Here is a 21844-nt window from a genome sequence, read left to right on the forward strand (position 1 = left end):
ATTTGTAATTTTAGTTTTTTTTTTTTGTTGCCGTTTTTTTTTTTGTGTTTCTTTTTAACTTTCTATTTTCATGTGTTTTATAAACTAATTTTCACATAATTTTATGTACCCTTTTTTTTTTTTTTTTTTTTTTTTTACTATTTTTTTGCTCATTTTTGGGTCTGTAAAAGCAGGTTTTAAGAAGCAGTGGCGACGGAAGACATTTGTTTTTTGGCTATATAGAGGTGGGGCTAATTTCAGTATTAAGTAATACCATCCTCTCAACAACCAGAAATAATACACAAGTTAAAATGATTACTATGAAATGATTGCATTGACTCCTTTTTCACACGCAACACCAAGTGCAACAGACGCGGACGGTCTGTTCTGCGGTCAATGATGCACACACACACACACACACACACACACACACACACACACACACACACACACACACACACACACACACACAGAGGTATATAAAGAAATGTAACATATTTAAACTCACTCGCTCTGGCAGGTGGAGGAAGCAGGCTCCTCCCTGTCCTGTTCCTCCTCAGGTGTGGATGAAAAGTTATCCAACATGCCTGGTACATTTTCTGTCCGTGGGTGTTTGAAAATGGAATGAACCCTTTTGACATTTCAATTTCTCAACTTAAATAGAGTGGTGAAGGGATGACGCATTTTTGTAGGCCAACCAGGAAGTAAGCATCGCACTGGTTCCCTCGTCAAAAACCTTATGGGATTTTTTTAATTGGATTTTCGTTTATCGCCAAAAAACAGCTCTCTGATGAGCACAAGTTTATGAGACTTAAAAATTTTGTTCAGCATGATAATCTTCATAGATGAGCACCACCTTTGTGTGTTTTGAAGCATAAATAAAATCGCCAAAAGCAAAAAGCTATTGTTAGGCTATACATGAACTACAACGTGGTCGCACGACTTAAACGTCACCACTACAAACACTGTAAAACACTTTAAACCACAATGTAAAAATATCATAAACATCTACATGTTCGAGTGTGACTCTGTAAAGCTGTGAAGGCAGTGAGTGGGTTTAATGAGTTTCTGTGTCCAGTGTGCTGACGTCTAACATCCACGACAAACACTGTAGTCCCATTTACCCACTTGTTAGCAGCCACCTTTTTTAAAACGAGTAAAACCTTAAAAGTTAAAAAATCTGGTTTAAGCGCAGGTATTTTATGCTACAGAACAAAAAGCCTAGATATCTTTAGCCTGTGTTAACCACATAACAAATTTAAGGCATTTTACTGAAAACCCATTCAAAAAACCCATAGACTTTAAGACGAGGGAACCGGAAGTGCTTAAAGGCTTCACCATACTAGGCTGCGTCCAAATTTCAACCCTCTGGACTTGCGGACTGAGCCCTTGCCCTACGTACCGTGATGTGTTCACCGTCATCCTGTCAAGTCTGCGAGGGCACGGGTCTGCAAAGATATAAAGCTGCTGATAAACAGGCTCCAAATTTGTTACATTCGTTGCTGTGGAGACGTTGGTAGCCAAGCGAAAACTACAAACATGTACACGGCTGAGACTTGTTTTACCTGACCCAGTCATGCAAATTCACAAGATCTTTTTGGACTGGTAAGTCAAGAAACTACAATGTGACATCTGAATTGCAAGGAGTTGTGGGAAATTATATCACTGAAGTCTGTTGAAGTCTGCACCTCAAGCGGACTTTGTCGGAGTCTGCAGGAAGTCCACTTGAGCGCCCCTGTGGACTTTATTGATTGTGAGTTTAGACAACCCTCAGGACTCATGGACTTCCCAAGAACGTGCCAACAAAATCCGCGAGTCTGCAAGTGTGGTGAAGTCAGGACATTTGGACGCAGCCCTATTCGGTTAGCTAGGGTGGTAAATGTTAGCTGGTGAAGGCACATGTGAGTGACGTCAGTGATGCAGCGTGTCCCGCCTTTCCCACTGATCTCAAGTCAGTGATAACCTTACGTTGATGACCAACCAGGAAATTTAATGAATGAAGGTCGATTCTGCTTAGTGTCCATCCAAACATAGATGAAAATTAAAGGAGTTGGTATGGTACTTTTCTTGGTTGTTCAGTAGTAGGGCTAAGGTGGGGCTAAGGCCAATTCGTGTAGGGCTGTGGCCCAGCCAAGCACCACCCTGCCGTCGCCTATGTTAAGAAGTGATCTAAAAGAAGTTCTTCTGCCAGTTTTATCTTTTTAGCTTCTTTTTATTTTAGCTTCACTGAAGCATAGCGGGGTAAGTGGGGGGTGTGTCGTCCATCATTACACACAATCTGTGGTTAAAACCAGTAAGACACACATACACAGAAGATACTAAGGCCAGCGCCTTTAAAGTGATATCTTAATTGCTTTTAATGGTGCAAAACTTTCTTGCGGACTGCCCACCTTTCTTCAGCAAGTTGTGTGAAACAGACCGTATGACAGCTGAGCCCGAGGAGAGGAAGAATGATCCAGGACACACTGCAGGCAATTAGTACATCTCTCCTAATCGCTCTGCACTTCGAACGCATTTCAGCACTCATTATTGAGACAGATTTTCTATGATTCATCATGTCCCTGTGTGATTTACCACCAGTCAGTCGTCAGGTGAGAATTCATTAGAATGCAAATCCCGCCATGAAAATAAAGCATCAATATGCAGAACGACGCCTTCGTTAGACGGTCATTTGGTTAATTGAGTCAGGTTGTTTAAAGAGCGGATCAGCGTGTGAGCTAATCAAAGTCCCTCAGCGCGCCACCTGTCTCCCTCAGAGGCAGAAAACCACACTTCAGGCAAACACCTCTGGGGCCAAATGTCAGTTTTGAGTTTTGAGTTTCAGCAGATGATAAAAAGTGAGCTCACTAGATTAATTGGCTGAACTCTCACAGTGCAGGAGGTCAGGTGTGTTTGTCTGTTGACAGAACATTTGTGTTGCTGGCTTGTAATCACAGCTGAGCTCCGCTGATGCTGTAAGTGATGTGAAAAATGTTTGTGGTGAAGGACAAAGAGGCGTCAATATAGCTGGAGCAGAAGCATACAGATTACAAACACAGTGTCAGCATGGAGGCTGCGCTCTCCTGCACCTCATTACACCGCACTACATCGATTATTCACCTCATTATTGTGCAGGGAGATATCACTAAGATTGAAGAAAATTGTAATTCAAATGGCATAATAAATGTTTAACCCTTTGAAACATGCAATATAAATATTTTGCCAGTGCCTTTCTTATTGTGACGTCTTTTTCAGGAGAATCTTAAAATGCGTAATATCCTTAAAATCTGTACATCCTAAACTAAAAAGGTTATGTAAAATCTAGGCAACTTAGCTTGATTTCTCCCCCAAAATTGGGGAAGAAGAAGCCAATAAGCAACTGAAGAGGAAATGTGTAAAAAGTACAAGAAAAGCACCTGAAAATTAGCTAAGAAATGAAACAAACGATGAGGGAAGATGATGAAGGGAAAGACAGAAGCCTCAGCTTTCTGCTGCAAAGCTGTTTTGATTTTTAATATTTACCTATTTAAACAGGACCGTGAAAACAACGATCTTCAGTGATGATCTTACGGGATGTCCTTTTTTTAAGGGTTAGAGCAGAGATATTCAACTGACTGTGCTTGGGGGCCACTTTTGCAAAATGACAGGAGGCCAGGGGCCAATCAGCATACATGCTTCTGGGATTTTAGGATGTTTCTAGAATTTTAGGACATTTCTAATATTTTCGGATGTTTCTAAGATTTTTGGGACATTTCTCAGATTTTAAGACATTTCTACAATGTTATGACAATTCTCGGACTGTAGGATGTTTCTAATATCTTAGGACCTTTCTAATATTACCGGACATTTCCAGGATTTTTAGGACATTCCTCTGTTTTTAGGGTATTGCTAAGATTTTAGGACATTTCTAGGATTTTAGGACCATTCTCGGGTTTTAGAACATTTCTAATATCTCAAGATGTTTCTAAGATTTTAGGACTTTTCTAGACTTTCAAGAAATTTCTCAGATTTTAAGACATTTTTAGGATTTTAGAACATTAGGAGCTTAGCTAGGACCTCTGTTGGGGTCGAGGGGGATTCTCCTCTACTTTTTTTTTTTTTAAGCAAGCTCTATTTTGATGTTTTTATGCATTCTGGCACCTCATAGTATAAAAAAATTCAGAGTGTGAATCACTTTATTTTTTATGTTTATTAGAAAATGATTGGAGGGGCACCCTATCAGGGGCCAGATTTGGCCTGCAGGCTGTAAGTTGAGTATCACTTAGTTAAAGAATAATTAAATAGGATAGAATACTGTGATAGAAGCATTTTCAGATGCTCGTTGTGGAGATGTATTATAAAGTTTTTATCATCCACTGCATCCACATTTTTTTTATTTTGTCCACTGAAACAATGACCAATGTCTCTGCAGTGTGGCACCAGACAAGGGTATCCATTGTGCTCTAATTTTTGGGCTATTGATGTCATTTTCAGCTATTTCCTCTTTAGCAGAGGCAGCTCAACATTTGGCTCCGACTCCCTTCGAATCTGTTGGTTTGACAGAGTGCCGACAAGCTCATTGCTGCTCGTCTGAATGCGTCCGTGTGCAGACAGAGAGGCACTCACACAGGCATCTGAATGTGCAGGAACGGACAGTAACACATGTGGCAGCGGGACATTTGTAGGTCACCCCATTCAGACATTTTGGACTACAGATGAGGATTCACGCAGGCATCTGAACACATAAGCACTGATTCACACAGGTGTAAATCAAACCTGACATGCATCCAAACACACACGCACACACACACACACACACACACACACACACACACACACACACACACACACACACACACACACACACACACTGCATCCTGTAGTTGAGAACTCACTGCAGACAGATTTTGTGTGAAGCCCCATGCATCAGAAACTGGTGCTGACAGGAAAGTTAGGGCTCATTTATGCCCTACATAACTTACAGAGACAGACGGAGCCTTCTGTCTCTACTCTGTGTGCATTTTGTCTGTATTTGTGCACTTTCTTTAAAGCTTGTGGATAACCATGACAGGTCCTTGAACATTCAGCCGTACATGTGCAGACAAATCTGGTGCCTAGCAAATTGGTCCCCAAAACTATTTTCTAATTCACAATGAAAATAAAGTATTTTACACTGGGAATTGTTTTTGCACTTTCAGTACATTAAGTAAGTAAGGACTTAAATCCTAGGAATGTCTCAAAATCCGAGAAACATTGTATGTTGCTACGGCGACTGGCCCCTGGCCTCCTGTCATTTTGTAAAAGTGGCCCCCAGTCAAAGAAAGTTAAGTATCCCTGGTGTAGTAGTTTGTAAGATTAGCTGCAGAAAGACAGATACACTCAGAATTGGCTCAGAATCATAATTTTTAACTTAATTTTTCTTTAAAATGATGCACATTATCATCCTACTGTCACAGTGCAGTTCCATAGACAGTGAATAAACAATAGCACCCAATTATCACCCAGCCAGTTTCTGACAGTGATCCCATCAAAGGCTTACCATGTCCAGGAGCAGGTTACGGAGACACTCACATCAGCCGCAGGGGAGCTGGGCTACAGATGGACACAGACAGGATGAGCCGTGGACAGGAGGACTGATCGGAGTCCAGATTCTCTCGACATCTGGCCCAAACAGGACACACATACAGATGCACATGAATACACAGTGATAAACACATTAAGCACACAGAAGCTGAAGGGAGAAGGGGAGTAATGGTTTGAGCTGCTGCTGCTGCAGAACAGTCTGTGAACACTCTCCACTGAGCCCAACAGACTTTTTCCCCCGTCTCTCTATCTGACAAATCTCACAGATCACATCTTCCAACACATTTACCAGCCATGTGCAAGAACCATTATCACTTTCACATACCCTGGAGTTTTGGGCACATTATCATTACGGCCCATCACCTTTATAAATACACGAATGATCGCTGAATCAGAGTGCTGAGCGGAAGCTGACAGGCAGCATGACACATGGACTCGCACACAAACTGTTCACAGCCTCACCATCACAGTCGGACTCAGAACATGCACACCACACCCGCAGCTTAAAAATGGATGAGAAAGTCTCTTGGACTACAGCAGGGAAAGCATCATCACCTACAGCTTTTTTTCTGCAGTATCTATAGGGGCTGGGACCATTTCTGAGCTCAGTGGAAACCCTGCTGGGACAAATGATGAAACTGACCACAAAACGCATCAAATCCTAGAAACATCCTTAAATCCTAGAAATGTTCTAAAATCCTAGAAACATCCTAAAAAAAAGAAATGTCCTGAAATCTTAGAAATATTCTAAAACCCTAAAAATGCGCTTAGGTCCGAGAAATGTCCTCAATCTTAGAAACATTCTAAAACCCTACAAAATGTACCTAAGTCCTAGAAATGTCTTGAAATCCTCAAAATGTCCCAAAATCCCAAAAAAGTCCTAAAAAACAAACAAAAAAAAACACTTTGCTGTTGTCAAGGTTGGATTTGTTATACTGTAACCTGTGTGATCTGCTAAGGAGCTACTGACACATGAATTCACTGTAATTCTGCACCCACTGGCAATTTAAAAATAATAATAATACTAATAATAACAATAATAATATAATAATAATGATAATAATAATCAGTTTTCAGTTTTATTTATGGAGCCCATTATCACAAAACATGGTTTGCCTCAGAGGGCTTTTACAGTGTACGACATCCCTCTGCCCTTAGACCCTCACATCACCCAAGGAAAAAACTCCCCAAAAAGAACCCCTGTAACGGGGAAAAAAAAGAGGACGAAACCTCAGGAAGAGCGGTAGAGGATAGTGAGGGATCCCTCTTCCAGGACGGACAGACGAGCAATAGATGTCGTAAATAGCAAATGAAATACAATCATGGCAAAAAAGGAAAGAGAAAGAGAGAGAGGGGGGGGGGGGGCACAGCAATAATAGAAACAGATGCATGTCATATTACAATAATGGTAGGAATAATAATAATAATAATAATAATAATAATAATAATAATAATAAATAAATAAATAAATAAATAAAAATAACAAAGTGAACAAAAAAATAACAAAGTTACATCCTAAACCTTAAATAGTTATCCTGTCAATAGGCAAAAGTAATCTTCCAAAAGACATGTCCTCTGTATTGGGTCAATCTTTCAAACAGGACTTCATAATGCAGAAAAATAGTGCTCCATCTGTCCTTGTTTGGGCACAGCCAAGTGTGAGTGTATATTGTAGCTTTACATATTCTTTAGCTTAATGCTTGTTAAGAGAGTTTGAGATCCAGTTCTTGAGGGGGCATAAAAATAAAAAAAATCTTGCCTTCAGCAATGTTCATGTGATGCACACTTGTATGAACAGAATAACTACAATGTACAAATGACAAAATGTGATGTTACCCTCTCTCTGTTTCCCTCTCAGCTCTCTGACAAACGTGCACTACCCCTCTGTTAAAAACAATCACTGAAGTCTTTTTAGCTTCACTTGGTTTCAATTATTAATTATTTGTCTCACTGATGTTCGGGGAGGATTGCTGGAGGACGATAAAAACAAATTTCTCATTCAAAAATTATCACTGCATTGCATTCATATTATGAAAAATTCATCTAACACTTGTGGGGACTGGTGTGTGGTCTGAAAAAAATGTGGACGATCAAGTCATATTCTGTATGTGACAATAAGGGAGGGAAAAGTTAGAGTAACAACATGTGGGGCCATGATTTACTATTTTTGTCCTTAAGCTTGTCTTTGCCCTCTGTGTTTGACCATGAAAATGTTTTATTCTTGTCCAATTAGACGTGTATTGTGTGTAGTTCGGCGGCCTCCTTGCAAAATAAATGCCTGATCTCTGGACTCTCTTTGACAAGGTTAAAGAGACATTTACGTATTTCCTGAATGGTAATGGAAGCTCATCACATAAAATACTCTACAGAAGAGAGAGGGCCTTGTTAAATTTCCCAAATGTTTTTTAGTTACACGTGGTGTTGTGAAATTAGTTTGACAGACATGAACATTGATCTTTACAGACATCAAATTAGTTTTTTGTTTTTTTTTTTAAGGCACTATTATCAAGAAAAACTTCTTACTTATGTACACATGACTGATCAATGACTGTGAAGGATTTAAAGCAACATTACGCAACTTTTAGTTTTGCCTCGTTGTGATGATGATGTTTATGCTGTGATCAATGGCAGACTGGCGACCTCCTGGACGGCATGGGAAAAAAGGAAAAATAATCTGATGGAATGACAAGATGGCAAAATACAATACCCATGATACTGGGTACCGGAAACTGTTAAACTTGCTATGGTGATGTATTAAATAAATTCCAAGTGAACACAGCATAAGTCTTGTGACTGTTGTATAGTTCATTTATAGCCTAATGTTAGCTTTTACCTTCTGGTGTTTGCATTTAGGCTTCAAGAATAATAAAAGTGGTGTTCATTTGTAAAATTGCAAATGCTGGAATAACAACTTTCTCGCTGCGCTATTGAATCAGTCTTTCACCAAAGGTACGTGCACGCACATCTGCAATTAAGTTAGAGTTTCTAAAAAACAGAGCCAACTGATGTAACAAATTACATCAGAGTAAACTTTAAAAAGAATAATGGGAGCTTCTGGGCTGTTGTATCACCTTGTGTCACCTTTGCCTCCATCCTTGTTCAATCAGAGCTCTTCTGTTGGCCTCTGAGTGCAGCACAAAAAGATGTCTCCACATGTATTGTTATCTATAAAATATCAACTTCCCACTTTGTTGCCATAATATAAAAAAAGGACATCTTCCAGAAAAACAGTATGAAACTTGCCTTAACGCACCTGTGTGTATGTGTGGTGAACATGAAATTCACAAACAACAAAGCAGATTATTCCACAGTTTTATTGTAGTGATTTATCCCCACACCTGCTGTTACTCCTAACGGGGAGCCACTGCAACATCAGAGACCTAACAAAACAACTCTAAAATGGGCTTCAGTGTTTACATCTGCATTCATATCAAAATATTACAAATCAAAATGGACTTAAACATTCATATCTGGATTTACATACAAATAAAAAAGAAATTACAGTTGACATGAATTTTACATCTGGATTTACCAAAAGATCAGTAAAGGTTTTATTCGGGTAGGCTGGACTCGAGGAGGCGTACACAAGTTGGACTGATCTGAAGTCACACTGCCAGCCATGATGCTTTTCTTCAGGCCTGATCCTGGGTGGAGGCTGAATGTCGACCAGACCAAATTCATTTTGGGAGGCGGATGAGTATTTTCAAAATATTATGCATTCATTTGATTTTTTGTCTTTTTAGCTAAAGCAGGGAGATGTCCCGACATCATGACAGGAGACTTGACGTGTTTGAGAATATCAGCAAAACTGCAATACAAAACAGTGATACAACACTGATTTTTTGTGACTTTTCATGATTGTAATACATCCAAAGCTGAGTTCAGCTGCACAAAAGCAGTAACTGTTACACCCGAAATGATGTCAGATTTTTAATTATTCAAGTAACTCTAGTATATTACGCAGGAATGCAACTATTGTGAAATTTTGGACTAATGCTGATGTTTTCTTGTTGTTGTTTATTTTTGTTGTTGTTATTATTTCCCCTTTTGTGGCAGCGAAATTATATAAAAAATAAAGAAACAGAACTGTTATTAAGTAATTTTGCCCTTCATCACATTACTTTGGAATGAACATAAATTCAACCATGAATGTTGATAAAACATAACCTTCTGTCACAAAACAACCATGTTTTTTTATCTGCTTCAAAAGCCTTTTTACTGTTTGTAACCACCATAATTCAGAGAAAATCAGAATTTAAATTTTGGAATGCAGCAGTGCACACCACATATGACATAAAAGTAACGACCAATCACAACCGGCAGATATCCTTCCCTTCTGAAGTTAATATCAGTCTGCAGTAAATATGGAGGAGAACGTTGATCATTTCAGTGCAGGGATATCCAAAGTTTTTTTTTTTAAAGATTATTTCTTGGGCTTTTCATGCCTTTAATATAGCGCAGTCAGAGAGTGACAAGAAAGGGGGAGAGAGAACGGGGATGACACACAGCAAAGGGCTACAAGCTGGGATCGAACCCGGGCCGCTGCTAAGGACTAAGCCTACATGGGGCGCACGCTCCACTCACTGAGCTAGAGGCCGCCCCAACACACAGATAATATTTCAATACACACTTAAAAAAACAACTCCTCTACCTTGTGTATACATTTGTTTGTTTTTGTTTTGTTGTCATGCTTTGTTTCTTGTATTTTTTTACTACCTGTTTTTGCTGTAACTGTTCCTGTTTGTTGAAGATCACCTCTGAACTCTGAGCTGGTTTTGGTCGCTCTCAGATGCAACCTACCTCTGCGCTCCTGAAAAATGGCAAAGAATAGACACAAGACCCAAGTCCCAGCCCAGTTCCAGCTAACATTAACTAGCTTTTTTTCCTGTGAATGTCAATATGGATTTGTTGCTCACAATAAGGTATTAACAGGGAAACAATAGGGGGAATCCCCTGACAAAAGAGTTTACTGCATGCTTTCCTCCTGACTGCGTCCTGGGACAGACCTCTGTTCATCCCAAAAACAAGTTTTCTATTGTCCCCACGACAATGTTAGTGCTGCTTTTTAGACTGAGCAAAATTTATGTGACACAACAAACAAAAAACATTGGCCACAGGCATCGGTGAATTTTATCTTATTTGCTAAAGGGTCGATGGCTGATACTTATACTGATGCTCGGCCGAAAAAAATGCATCCTAAATATTATGTTTTATTTTTAAAAATATACTCCTCTTTATTAATTAATTTACAGCAAACCTGTCCCATCCCAGCTCAGAAGATTGAAACAAAGCAAAGCGGACACTGCTGGGAATGTGCATCAGTGCAAAGAAAATAAAAACACACAGAGAGCACGGGAAGCCTGACTCTCCTGAAGGAGACGCAGCCATGAAGCTTCTCTCTCACCACCCAGTAAATACGACCACTGCCCTAATGAGCAGGAGAAGAGAGTCTGAGAACTTAGGCGGGTTACCATTGACCCATACATTCGCACAAATTGAAATTGTAAATATAAAATACGCCTAACGGAAACATGTCAATTACGCTCACATGAGGTAATATTTCAAGCAATTTGAAAAAGCCATATTTCACTAAGCTACAATGGAAACACTTTTTCGGCTTTTCTAGGTCACATGATGCTATGGCTATGTGCTTGTCAGTAGGAACTGGCTCCCTCATGATGCAGCAGGAGCTGCAAGAGGTGTAATTGCATCACATAACTCTTCAAAACTTGAGCAGATCATCTGGACATTGTGAATCCACAAATCCTCTGTGAAATCGTGAACCATAGGCTCCCAGAAATCCCTCATACGTGGCCGCTCCCTCGTATGAGGGGTTTGCCTTTCCATTATTGCTCAATAACAACCCTGTCGCCATGGATTGGAAATAATGACGGCTAGTGTGGTGGCTGCAACAGAAATAGACCTGCACATGTTTTGAAAACCAATCACCATGCTTCTTTGAAAATTATCACAGGAGGAGAAGTTGCACAACATCACTCAGCAGTCATCTCGCAATTGTGTTTTAACAACATTTCAAAAATTTTGCTTAAGTTTTGCGCAAATCTGTAATGGAAACCCGCCTAGTGTCGCTCCCTCTGATGACGAGAGAGGAGCTGCTCCTTATATGGCGATGCTACAACTGCCTGACAAGAAACTGGATTATAAACACAAATGTCAGAGCTGATGATGATGAAACCACTTCCAAGTCCAACTTCAGCAGAGTAAACCTCCCTGAGTGCTGCCAGGTGGTTTTACAGATCGAAGCTATTGACATTTAGAATAAAAAAGAGGGACGTATCAAAAATCAATGTGCATATAGGAAGCAAAAGAAGCACTTAAAGTGAATGTGAAGGGGAATGTCAGGAGAGTGAGCTTGAAGTAATTGATTCTGACAGTTTTTGGCTCATCTTGGAGCTCAAACTAATAAAATGAAAGAGGGGAGAAAGAGTTGAAGTTCAAATGAGAATGAGGGCAGTTAGGGACAGTTAGGGACAGTAAAGTCCAGCCATAGAACATTTTTAAATTCAAAGAAGATGGGAATAAAAACGATGAATCCTACTTTTTAAATTAACTTATGCTATGGAGATAACTTGTTCTATTCATCCTACCTCTCTTTCTCTCTCTCTCATCTATCAGCAGCCTGAAATGTCTTTGGTTTTGTTGCGTCGTTGGAACCGTGTGTCTGCGGGGTCGAAGCCCTGCTCATCGGCTCCGAACAGAGCCCATCTGGGAGTCTTCGCCATGTAGTCCAAGGCTGAGAAGCTCTGCTGTCCTCCGCTCTTCTCGTGAGCCTGGACCAGCTCCTGGAAACGCTCGTAGTCGATCCAGGTCCACCACTCGCCATCCACCTTAAACTGAGAGCACACAGAGAGAAAGGAGAGGCAGAGGTGGAGGATCAATGTGCATATACAACAGTTAGTTCCAACTAAGCAATTTGATTGGTTGAGAGGCATTCCATGAGTGCTGATATAGGAGTACAACATCACTGGGCCTGTTAACTTTTAACTCTGCATGTATCACTCCGCTTCACGCCCGTAAGGGAGAGAAGATGAGAGGCGAGAGAAAGTAGTGGGGGGGCGAGCAAGAAAGGATGGGGATTTTGAAGTGTGTCTTCAGCTGACTGTACCTGCATTGGAGTTACTAAAAGTTATGAGGAAGCCCAGGAGGGGGCAGCTGTGACGTACAGGTTTTGATAAATCGTGAACTGGGAGTAAACCAGCTGTCACAGATGTTACAAGGGTGTGCAGTGAGACAGGGACACACTCGTCAGACACTAACCGCAGCCCGAGAAACGCCGACACACACACGCTGTCTGTTACTGGACATCGCTTTAAATAAATCAACGTACACTGTATGGTGAGTGTGCATAGGCCCGTGGTTGTCTCACGGGAGAGGCTTAGGACAGAGACAGAAGAGCTGCAGGAGGAGGGGGTATTCTAAAATTTGGCCATTATTTTTTTTGTTTTTTGTGTGTGTCTTTACAGATTTCTGTCTACTCCAGTTTCAAGACTTTTTATGACACTTTTAATGATAGTTAGAGAATTATTATTTTTCCAAAGTGAGGTGTAACAAAATGGAAAGATACCGCTGTCGAATCTACTCTCTGACTGGCCTTTGTTACAACTTAAAGTGATGTCAGCACAGATTAATCAAATTGTTGACTAAAAGATAAATAAACCTTACACACTTTTTTTTTTGCATCTGTAAATCTTTTATCAGAAAGCAGTGTCATTTCCTCTGTCTAATTTCGTGTATTAATCTGATGTGGCATGATGGGAAAATTAGATCACTTCGACTGTATTTGAAACATTGTGATCATTTTGCAGCCTGAAAATTTACATTTTTAATTTGACAACCTTTTGAAGGACATGCACATAAACTTTCAATCCACCTCTAGATCTTTTAAAATGTTATCTAAACAACACAATTCATAAAAAATGGAAAAAATGGAAATAACTGATAAACCACTGAGAGTTGTAGCTCCTGTACAAATGTGTTTTGTGTATTCTGAATTTAAACAACAAAGAATTTAAAGATGCGATGAATAAAAGCAACAGTGATTTACAGAGCTCCTGTTTTTGCTAGTTTAGCTTTTCTTTAAATGGTTTTTGGATTCACAGACTGCACCTCCTCCCTTCTCCTCACATTTCTCCTTTTATCAATCACTGCTGCTTACTCCTTCACTCAACTCACCATCCATCTTACCAAAGAGAAAAAACAGAGCGAGGAGCCAATAGGAGTGTGTGTGCATGTGTGTGCATGTGTGTGCGTGAGGCATGCCGACCACCAGACAGAAGAGAAAACAGCCCGAGTGTTTGACAGTGAGGGAAAAGCCTCATTCTGCCTCGCTAATTCTGCTTGTCTCCCCAAGCCAGCGCCCAGGGTGAAGACCTCTACTTTCCCACATGCAACAGTGCTGTCCAGCTGATACAATACCAGGTTTCTTTTGTTGTCTGCAGAGATGATAAAGACTGAGGAGAATCTGAGAGCGGGCAAAGTACAGAGGCATTATATACAACACAGCCTTCCTTTGTAGTCGCATTGAAGAAAGAGGCAAGACAGCTTTATTTGTAAAGCACATTTCATGCAACAGGGCAACTCAAAGTTCTTTACAGAGCAATAAAATATAAAAAAATCTTAAAGGATAGAGACTTAAAATAAAAGAGTAAAGAGAAAAGATATAAAAGTTGAAATTTAACTTAATTTACTTAATGATTTAAAAAAAATCACCTTTAAGGAAAAAAGCCAAAGGGGAGTAAGGATAAAAATTTAAAAAAAAAATAATTATGCAGTCATAACCAGGTGGACCACAATGTAAAATCTGACAAGTTGCTTTTACTTAAAAAAAAGCTAATCATATATTATATATTGTGTTAAACATGTTAACAAAACAGAACTTGCAGATCTTCTAACTATATTTTACATGCTTCAAATCTGACGAGTTGTAGTAGAATATCTATGTACTAAAAAGTTGATGCATCCATTCATTGATCTGATCAACACAGTGACACAGATGTCCTGCAGGTCCATAATCACCTGTGGAAGTGATATTGGAAAATATGACAAAGGAAGGAAGACTGAAGGATAATTGACAGGATGTAGAAAGTAAGAAACAAACTCAGCCAGAAACCTGGGTGTCATGATTGATGACCAGCTGACCTTTAAGGTTCATGTGGCCTCAGTTTCTCGGTCTTGTCGCCATGCCCTCTACAACATCAGGAAGATCAGACCCTTCCTGACCCAACAGGCCACACAGCTTCTGGTTCAGGCTCTTGTGATCTCACGCATTGACTACTGCAACTCTCTTCTGGCAGGCCTCCCTGCATGCTCATTCAAACCTCTTCAGATGATCCAGAATGCAGCACGTCTGGTCTTCAACCAGCCCAAAAGAGCACATGTCACCCCGCTGCTAATTTCTCTTCACTGGCTTCCAGTGGCAGCCAGAATCAAATTCAAAGCACTTCTCTTGGCTTACAAAACAATCACAAGAACTGCTCCAGCCTACCTGGAATCCCTGATCCAGGTCTACTCTCCTTCTCGCCCACTACGCTCTGCATGCGAAAGACGCCTGGTGCTTCCAGCCCAGCACGGCTCTAAATCTCTAGCCAGACTCTTCTCTTCTGTTGTTCCCAAATGGTGGAACAAACTTCCAAACTCTGCGTTCTGCTGAGTCCCTTTCTACTTTTAAGAGACAAGGCACTTAACCTGAGTCTTCTCCTCTTTGCCCTTTGGGGTAGAGTAAGTCAGATGGTCCAAAACCCAGCACTTAATGATTATCTAGCACTGACAAAGTTGTGTGATGTTGTATGTTGATTGTCATCGTAAGTAGTGATACTGAGATTGTTGAATCTCAGATGCTGAGATCGCTACTGGTTATTACTTTGGTTTCCCAAAAAAAAAAAAAAAGGGGGGGGTGGGGGGGCTGTGCGGCACTTCTTCTGCCACTAGATGGCAATACCTGTGACCAATCACACCTGAAGCACTTTTTGCACTTACTAAGGGTTTTTTTTCCTTAAGTCTAAATTCTTGCTTGTGTTGTACGTCGCTTTGGATAAAAGTGTCTGCTAAATGAAATTGTAGAATTGTAGAAGAAGGAGAGTAAGTAACAGGACACAAGGTTTGTTATAATCTGTGTCGTGATGTTAAACAGTGATAAGTCGTCAGCGGGGACGACTGTTGTGCTTTTAGCTCTCAGCAGTTAAAAGCTCTTTCAGGTTCGTGGCGGCTCTGGCTGGACCCCTGTGTGTGTGGCACCACGCGTGGCTCGCTTCTTTAAAATTCAAACCAAACAGCCTCTACAACCGTAATTCACACAACGGGAGGGAAAAAAAAGTGGGCACTGCATGACATACTCTCTTAGAAATACTCAAAATTACACATAAATGTAGTCATGTAGGAGTGACATTATATGCAGAATTAAAGATTTTCCCGCCAGACCTGATGACCCACTGAGGGAGTCATGGCGTTAAGCGTCTGAGCCTTTAGATGCCTCAGCCACTAGAGAGGAGCCACTGCGTTGCTAATGAGGCCTGAGAAACGGGGGAAATGAAAGAAGCAGTTATTGGGAGTTAATGTTTGTGGTAATGAGAAGGGATGATATTTGTTCAGCCGGCATCTCTGCAAACAATTTCAGTCTCCAAGCAACTAAGCAGAGCTGTGCTGTCTGTGAGGAGAACAAGACTGCCTGTTGTTTTTACTAACTGCGTCTTTGCCGAGGATCACTAAGGACAGCTGCTTTACTGAGCGTCACAGGAGGCACCGAATTCATGCATGTGCACATGCCAATGAGCCTTACAGTACTTTAATACACACACATGTTCACAGAGAACTAATGGAGGACCATCACATCTTTTCTGTCTTTATCTTCTATAGAATCTGCTCTGTAAACAACATTTCCTGCAGTCTTTAGGGACAAAACACAGATACATTTACATATACTTGGATGTTTCTTCCTGTTAAATGGTGCTCGTCAGAGAGCCTTTGTTGTCATCATAAAAAGAGACTTTTTTTGCATATAGCCAATCCAATAATCCTAGACTTGGAACCCTAACGAGAGATGCACCGGTTGCAATTTTTTTTGCTGATTCCATTTTCTGATTTTTTAAAAGTCGACCATGCTGATTTAATTTTGATCAATTTAAAGTTTTGCTTGCTCTCTAAGAGCTATAATTGCATGTACAAACATACTTGAAACTTGTCTTTAAAGACACAGGAAACTTGGAAAAAAAAAAAAAAAAAAAAAAAAAAAAAATATATATATATATATATATATATATATATATGTATATATATATATATATATATATTTAATATATTTATTTAAATTTTAAATCGCGTTAATTGCCAGCCGGCATTCACATCTTTGAGAGGCTGAACTGGGCTAGTTTTAAAGCTACAGTGACGACACAGGTATCACACGAAACACGAAAACGGGAGGATCCAGTGATCCCAATTGAATAATGCTCTGTAAATAGGCTAAATTTTGGCGATGGAAAAAGAGCATTTCACAGGGGTCTCTTGACCTCTCACCTCCAGATATCTAAATGAAAATGAGTTCTGAGGGTATGCATGAGTATCCCCTCTACAGACATGTAAACTTTATGTTAGTCCCATACAGTTTCTGCTGTTATTTGATTCCTAAAAAGGACATTCTGGTATCAATTGCTTCACCTTGTTAACACAGACTTCAAAACTGTTTCGAAATGCAAATTAAAGGAATTGAATACATGTGATTAAAAAATGCGATTAATCATGATTAACTTTATATATGTATATGTATATGTATATGTATACTGTATGCATGTATATATAATGAGTGTCATTCAGCATCCACAAAAATCTGAGTGAAAACAAATGTATTAAAATATTAAAAAAACAGATTCATCTTCACTAGTTCTTTGAAGTCAGTTTGGTGTGTCTGTGCCCTAAGGTGATTTATTCATGCAACTGAATAAAGCTATACACTGTATCGGGTTCCACTTCTCAACAAATCATAAGTGCTGTACGCTACTCTCACAAACGGTTTGTGCATGTTCCTACAAAAAATAAATGCACCCAAATTCATGCATATACCAAGCATTTTGGAAAGCTGTGATCATGTGACCAATGTGCTGATGATATACAACATGGAAGCGGTCCCGAGCTTTGAGGAGGCATGCTGCTGTGGTGGAAGACTCACTAAGCACCAGACTTTTCAAGGGAGATGCATATTGGGGAGCGGGTGAACTCTGGGTGAATTTTAAGTCATTTTAAGGTACATCCTCAACATGTTTCTTTTCCTAAACGTCACCATAGTAACTGTTATTTTTTTTTTAGTAACTCTAAAAAATAAGGACTATTTTCAATATACTACATGCAAAGTAGATTTCTTTTTTATTATCACAGCCTGGAGATGTGTCATTGATTTGCAGCAACACTGACTGTGACAGTGCACCTAGTGGAAAACCAATAATTACATTATTAGGTAGAAAATTATAAAAAGCCCAGGATGACGCTCAGAAATAATACGATGCATGCTTTTATACTTTGATGGCTGTGGGATCAAAAATGTCAGTTTGAATGGGTTTCAATGGCGCATTTTTTGCTCTTAACAGTATGAATATAACAATTTAGTTTCCGCAGTGTGTTTTAGACTTATTATAGGAGCTGAGCTGGAGATTCCAAGATTAAACAAAAATGCACAATCTCGCCAAAATGTATGCCATATGCATGAACACAGCCAAAATTATGAAAAAATGAAAAATGAAAAGTGTGTAAAATGTGCCAAACAGTGCCTAAGAGTTAATAAAGGACAGGACATTTCACTGAAGAAGGATCAACATCACTCCACAGACACAACAGGTCTTTGAGAGGGATTATCTCTGGGAGGTTTGTGACTGCAACGTCTTCATTCCAGTGTCCTCGAAGAGAAATGGGACACAGATGGATGGAAGAGGACAGAGAATAAAGGGGAATAAAAGATGGGGGAAGTGAAGGAGAGACGAAAGAGGCAAGATGAAAGACAGAAAAGGCTGGCGGAGAAAGTAAAGTGGGAGTTAAGAGAGGTAGAGAAATGCTGATCAGATCCCAGGGGTTAAAAAGAAACTAATGATGATGATGTGTCAGTGCAGGGAGGATCTATCGCCTACTGCTAAAGAGTGATCTCTTTCTCCCTACATGATCTCTTTCTCTACGTGCGCTCCCTCTCTCTCATGCACGCACGCGCGCATGAGAGAGAGGGAGCGCACACACACACACACACACACACACACACGGCTCTGATGTCTTTTAAAGGACTACATCAAACGGTGATATCATCCAACTGGAACTAGAAGATCTGAGGACTGTGCAGCACGCGCGCACGCACGCAGGCAGGCAGGCACGCATACACACACACACACAAAATGAGACTGATGTGCTTTCCTGTGATGCATTTTAAACTCTGCCGTTACGTAAGTTAACACAAAAACTAGGAGGACTTCATCTGGATTCTCTTCCTGCAGAGACGGTGCTGCACGAAGACATTCAGGACGCTGAAGACACTTAAGAGAAAAACATCAGAGTCTCCGTTCACAGGAGGAAGCTAAAAATGCCTTCAGCTCCCAAACTCTGCTGGATTATTGATGACTGCTCAAACAAGCGGGGCGTACACTGTACGATTTGAGCCTGTTTTCGAAATGTTGTTGTTTAACTTCAAGTCCCACTATACTGTTGCAACATAAAGCCAAAACTCACGGTTTATGTGCTCACACTATTTGCCAGTAAAAGTTTATATGTTTATATGTTTATGTTTTCTTTCAGTTTATGCCTATATCACCCTCACATTGTATTTTTTTGTTATTAATTTCTTTTTTTTTAAATTTTACATTCATAACCTTGACCCACTTTCTCCCAAGCTATTCTAAAAATGACTGTGTGTACTTAAGAGTCTGTGTGTGGTTTCTAAAAATTCTCAAAAGACGCAGTGAGTGCAAAATGCTGTTCATTCATGTCATGGAGGCTCCGCCACAGCTGTTAGTTAACAGACTTCAGAGCACCAACACCGCCACCTGCGTGACTGAGAGCAGGAAGGAGAAAGATGGGAGTGTGTATATTAGGAAATACTGACAGGTGGAGGTGAGGAGGTGCAAATGAAGGTGTCTAAAGCAGGTGCACAAATGGCCCGTGGTGATGTTTGTGTTGGCAAGAGAACAGTGGAGAGAGAGGGGGGAGGAAAAGAGGAAGGTGAAAATCAATTCTGGGAAATATGCATTGTGCCCTTGCTGGTGTGTGAGGACTTAAGTGAACAACAAGCTTTTTAACACTTTTTTTGTCTCAGTGTGTGTGTGTGTGTGTGTGTGTGTGTGTGAAATCACAAAAAAGGTACTGATGACCAGGGATGGGAAAACATGTTGATTCACTTAAGTATCACAATTTTTTAATGTCTGAATCAAATTAATTTAAATGCAGAGGAGGAGAAAAGTTCACGCTTTTATTGTTGTAATATACAATCAACATAATGGTTTTTTTTTTTTAAGAAAAAGAAAGCTGAAGTGAGAAGGCAGCAAACTTCTTGCCAGATCAGCAAACTTTCTGTTACTGCCGTTAAGCAGATTAGGCTGTGAACTCAGCGCTGGACTCTGTGCTGGCTGAACTGGAGTTGCCACAGCTGCTACCGAATAAGTATGTGGGGCAAACAGTCTCCTACCAGCAGGGAAGAGGCAGAGAGACTGCTGGAAGCCCGAACTTGTTTAATTCTATTGTCTCAATGTTCTACTCTGTCTTCTTTTATTGCATGTCTTTGTGTCACTGTATGTGATCTCCTCTGTCTGCTTATATGTCCCTTTACTTACCTTTACTTGTCTGTTATCACCCCATTTCACGATAAAGGATAAAAAAAATAAATTAAAAAAAATAGTTGGCTTGGGAAAGGGGGCAAAAAAACTTGGGACATCCCTAGCATGAATCAAAACAACATTCAAACTTATATATTCTTAAACCACTTTGCTCTCTATGGCACCTACAACTTCATAACATCTGTGCTGCCAACGTCCTGTTTGAACCACTCTTCACCTTAAATTACAAAGACAGGATTCTACTGAGCTGTGCTTTCGTTTGGACTTTTGCTTCTCAGAGAAGTAACTTGTGCATCATTTTAGGTGAAAACATAAAATAAGCATTTTACAGTGCAGTAAAAAAAAAAAATGGAACAAACAATAAACATTATGTGCCTCCTTTCTCTCTCCTGTTCTCCCTGCAGGCACCGGAGACCCAGAAACAGCAAAGAGACACCACGGAGGTAAATAAATCTGTAACAAGTCCCATGAAAACAAAGCTCCAGTAAATAAAAACAAAGGAGGAAGAGGAGTTTGGGTGCTTAAATAAACTGTGATTACACATCCAGCACACTGTTTACGTGCGTGATATGGAGGTGTGGGCGCCTTGTCTGCTGGCTCGAATTTCTACACCGTCAGAGAGAGACAAGATGGCAATTAATCATCATTCATTAATTATGGACGGACAGTTGTCTCAGCAGAACCCATAACCGACTGATACTTTCTGGGGCGGGTGAGCCTCCGTCAGAAGAAACAGCTCTAATGGATGCATATTTTTTAAAAAAACAGAGACAGATAGGATACCAAATTATATAAATAATAAAACAAGACTAAATTAAAACACCAATTTCAAAAGCCTGGAACCTGCAGTGATTTTCTGAGCTGTATGGAAAGCTGCTTTGAGAGAAGTGGAGATGAAGGATGCATGTGTCTGTGTATGGAAAAAAAACTGCGGCAAAATCACAACAGATGCAAAGCGGATCACCAGGTACACATTATTCATTATTATGTGTGAAGGGGTGCTAATGCGGTAACCACTGTCTGGCTCCTCAGATAATGCTGATAACTTGGAAATGCTAATATGCAAAAACAGCCAGTAAGCTGCAAATAATGATGTAAATATCCAGCAGATTGTTGCACCTGCAAATGTTTACATCAGCCAGATATAGAGTGCACACTCTGTACTTTTTAACAATTTTTGATTTACTGATGCTGTGTGACTTTTGGTTCACCTTCACAAATACAGAGGCAACTCATCTATATGTTAGCCCTCAAAGTTTAAATGTAGCCTTCTATGACCAGTGATTTATTTCTTGTCTGATGAATTAGCTGTTTCTGGTTAAACAATTAGCCAAATTGTTTAACCAGAAACAGCCCTGAAATCACCATTGCCAAACCCACCAGACTCCATTTAGATAAACAGAAATTCCATCATTGTAATGCACACTTCACTTCAAGTTGACAGAAAGAAAATTAAAGTACAAAGTGTCTTGGTTCATTTTTCCACCGTTCTAATAATAAACAACTCTGGT

The 21844-nt window shown here is 40.0% G+C and overlaps 1 protein-coding gene across 1 annotated transcript in view; it reads right to left on the reverse strand.

Annotated features, from left to right (window-relative positions):
* Nucleotides 1-11345: 11345 nt before the first annotated feature.
* The window catches only part of tyw1 (tRNA-yW synthesizing protein 1 homolog (S. cerevisiae)), a 79909-nt gene continuing 69410 nt past the window's right edge, over nucleotides 11346-21844 (reverse strand). Inside the window, exon 16 of the mRNA XM_042487317.1 lies at nucleotides 11346-12374. Within this exon, the coding sequence (XP_042343251.1) occupies nucleotides 12153-12374 (222 nt within the window). The 3' untranslated portion in view covers nucleotides 11346-12152. The remainder of the gene's footprint in view (nucleotides 12375-21844) is intronic.

Source organism: Plectropomus leopardus, chromosome 5, assembly GCF_008729295.1.
Source record: "Plectropomus leopardus isolate mb chromosome 5, YSFRI_Pleo_2.0, whole genome shotgun sequence".
Lineage (NCBI taxonomy): Eukaryota > Metazoa > Chordata > Actinopteri > Perciformes > Serranidae > Plectropomus > Plectropomus leopardus.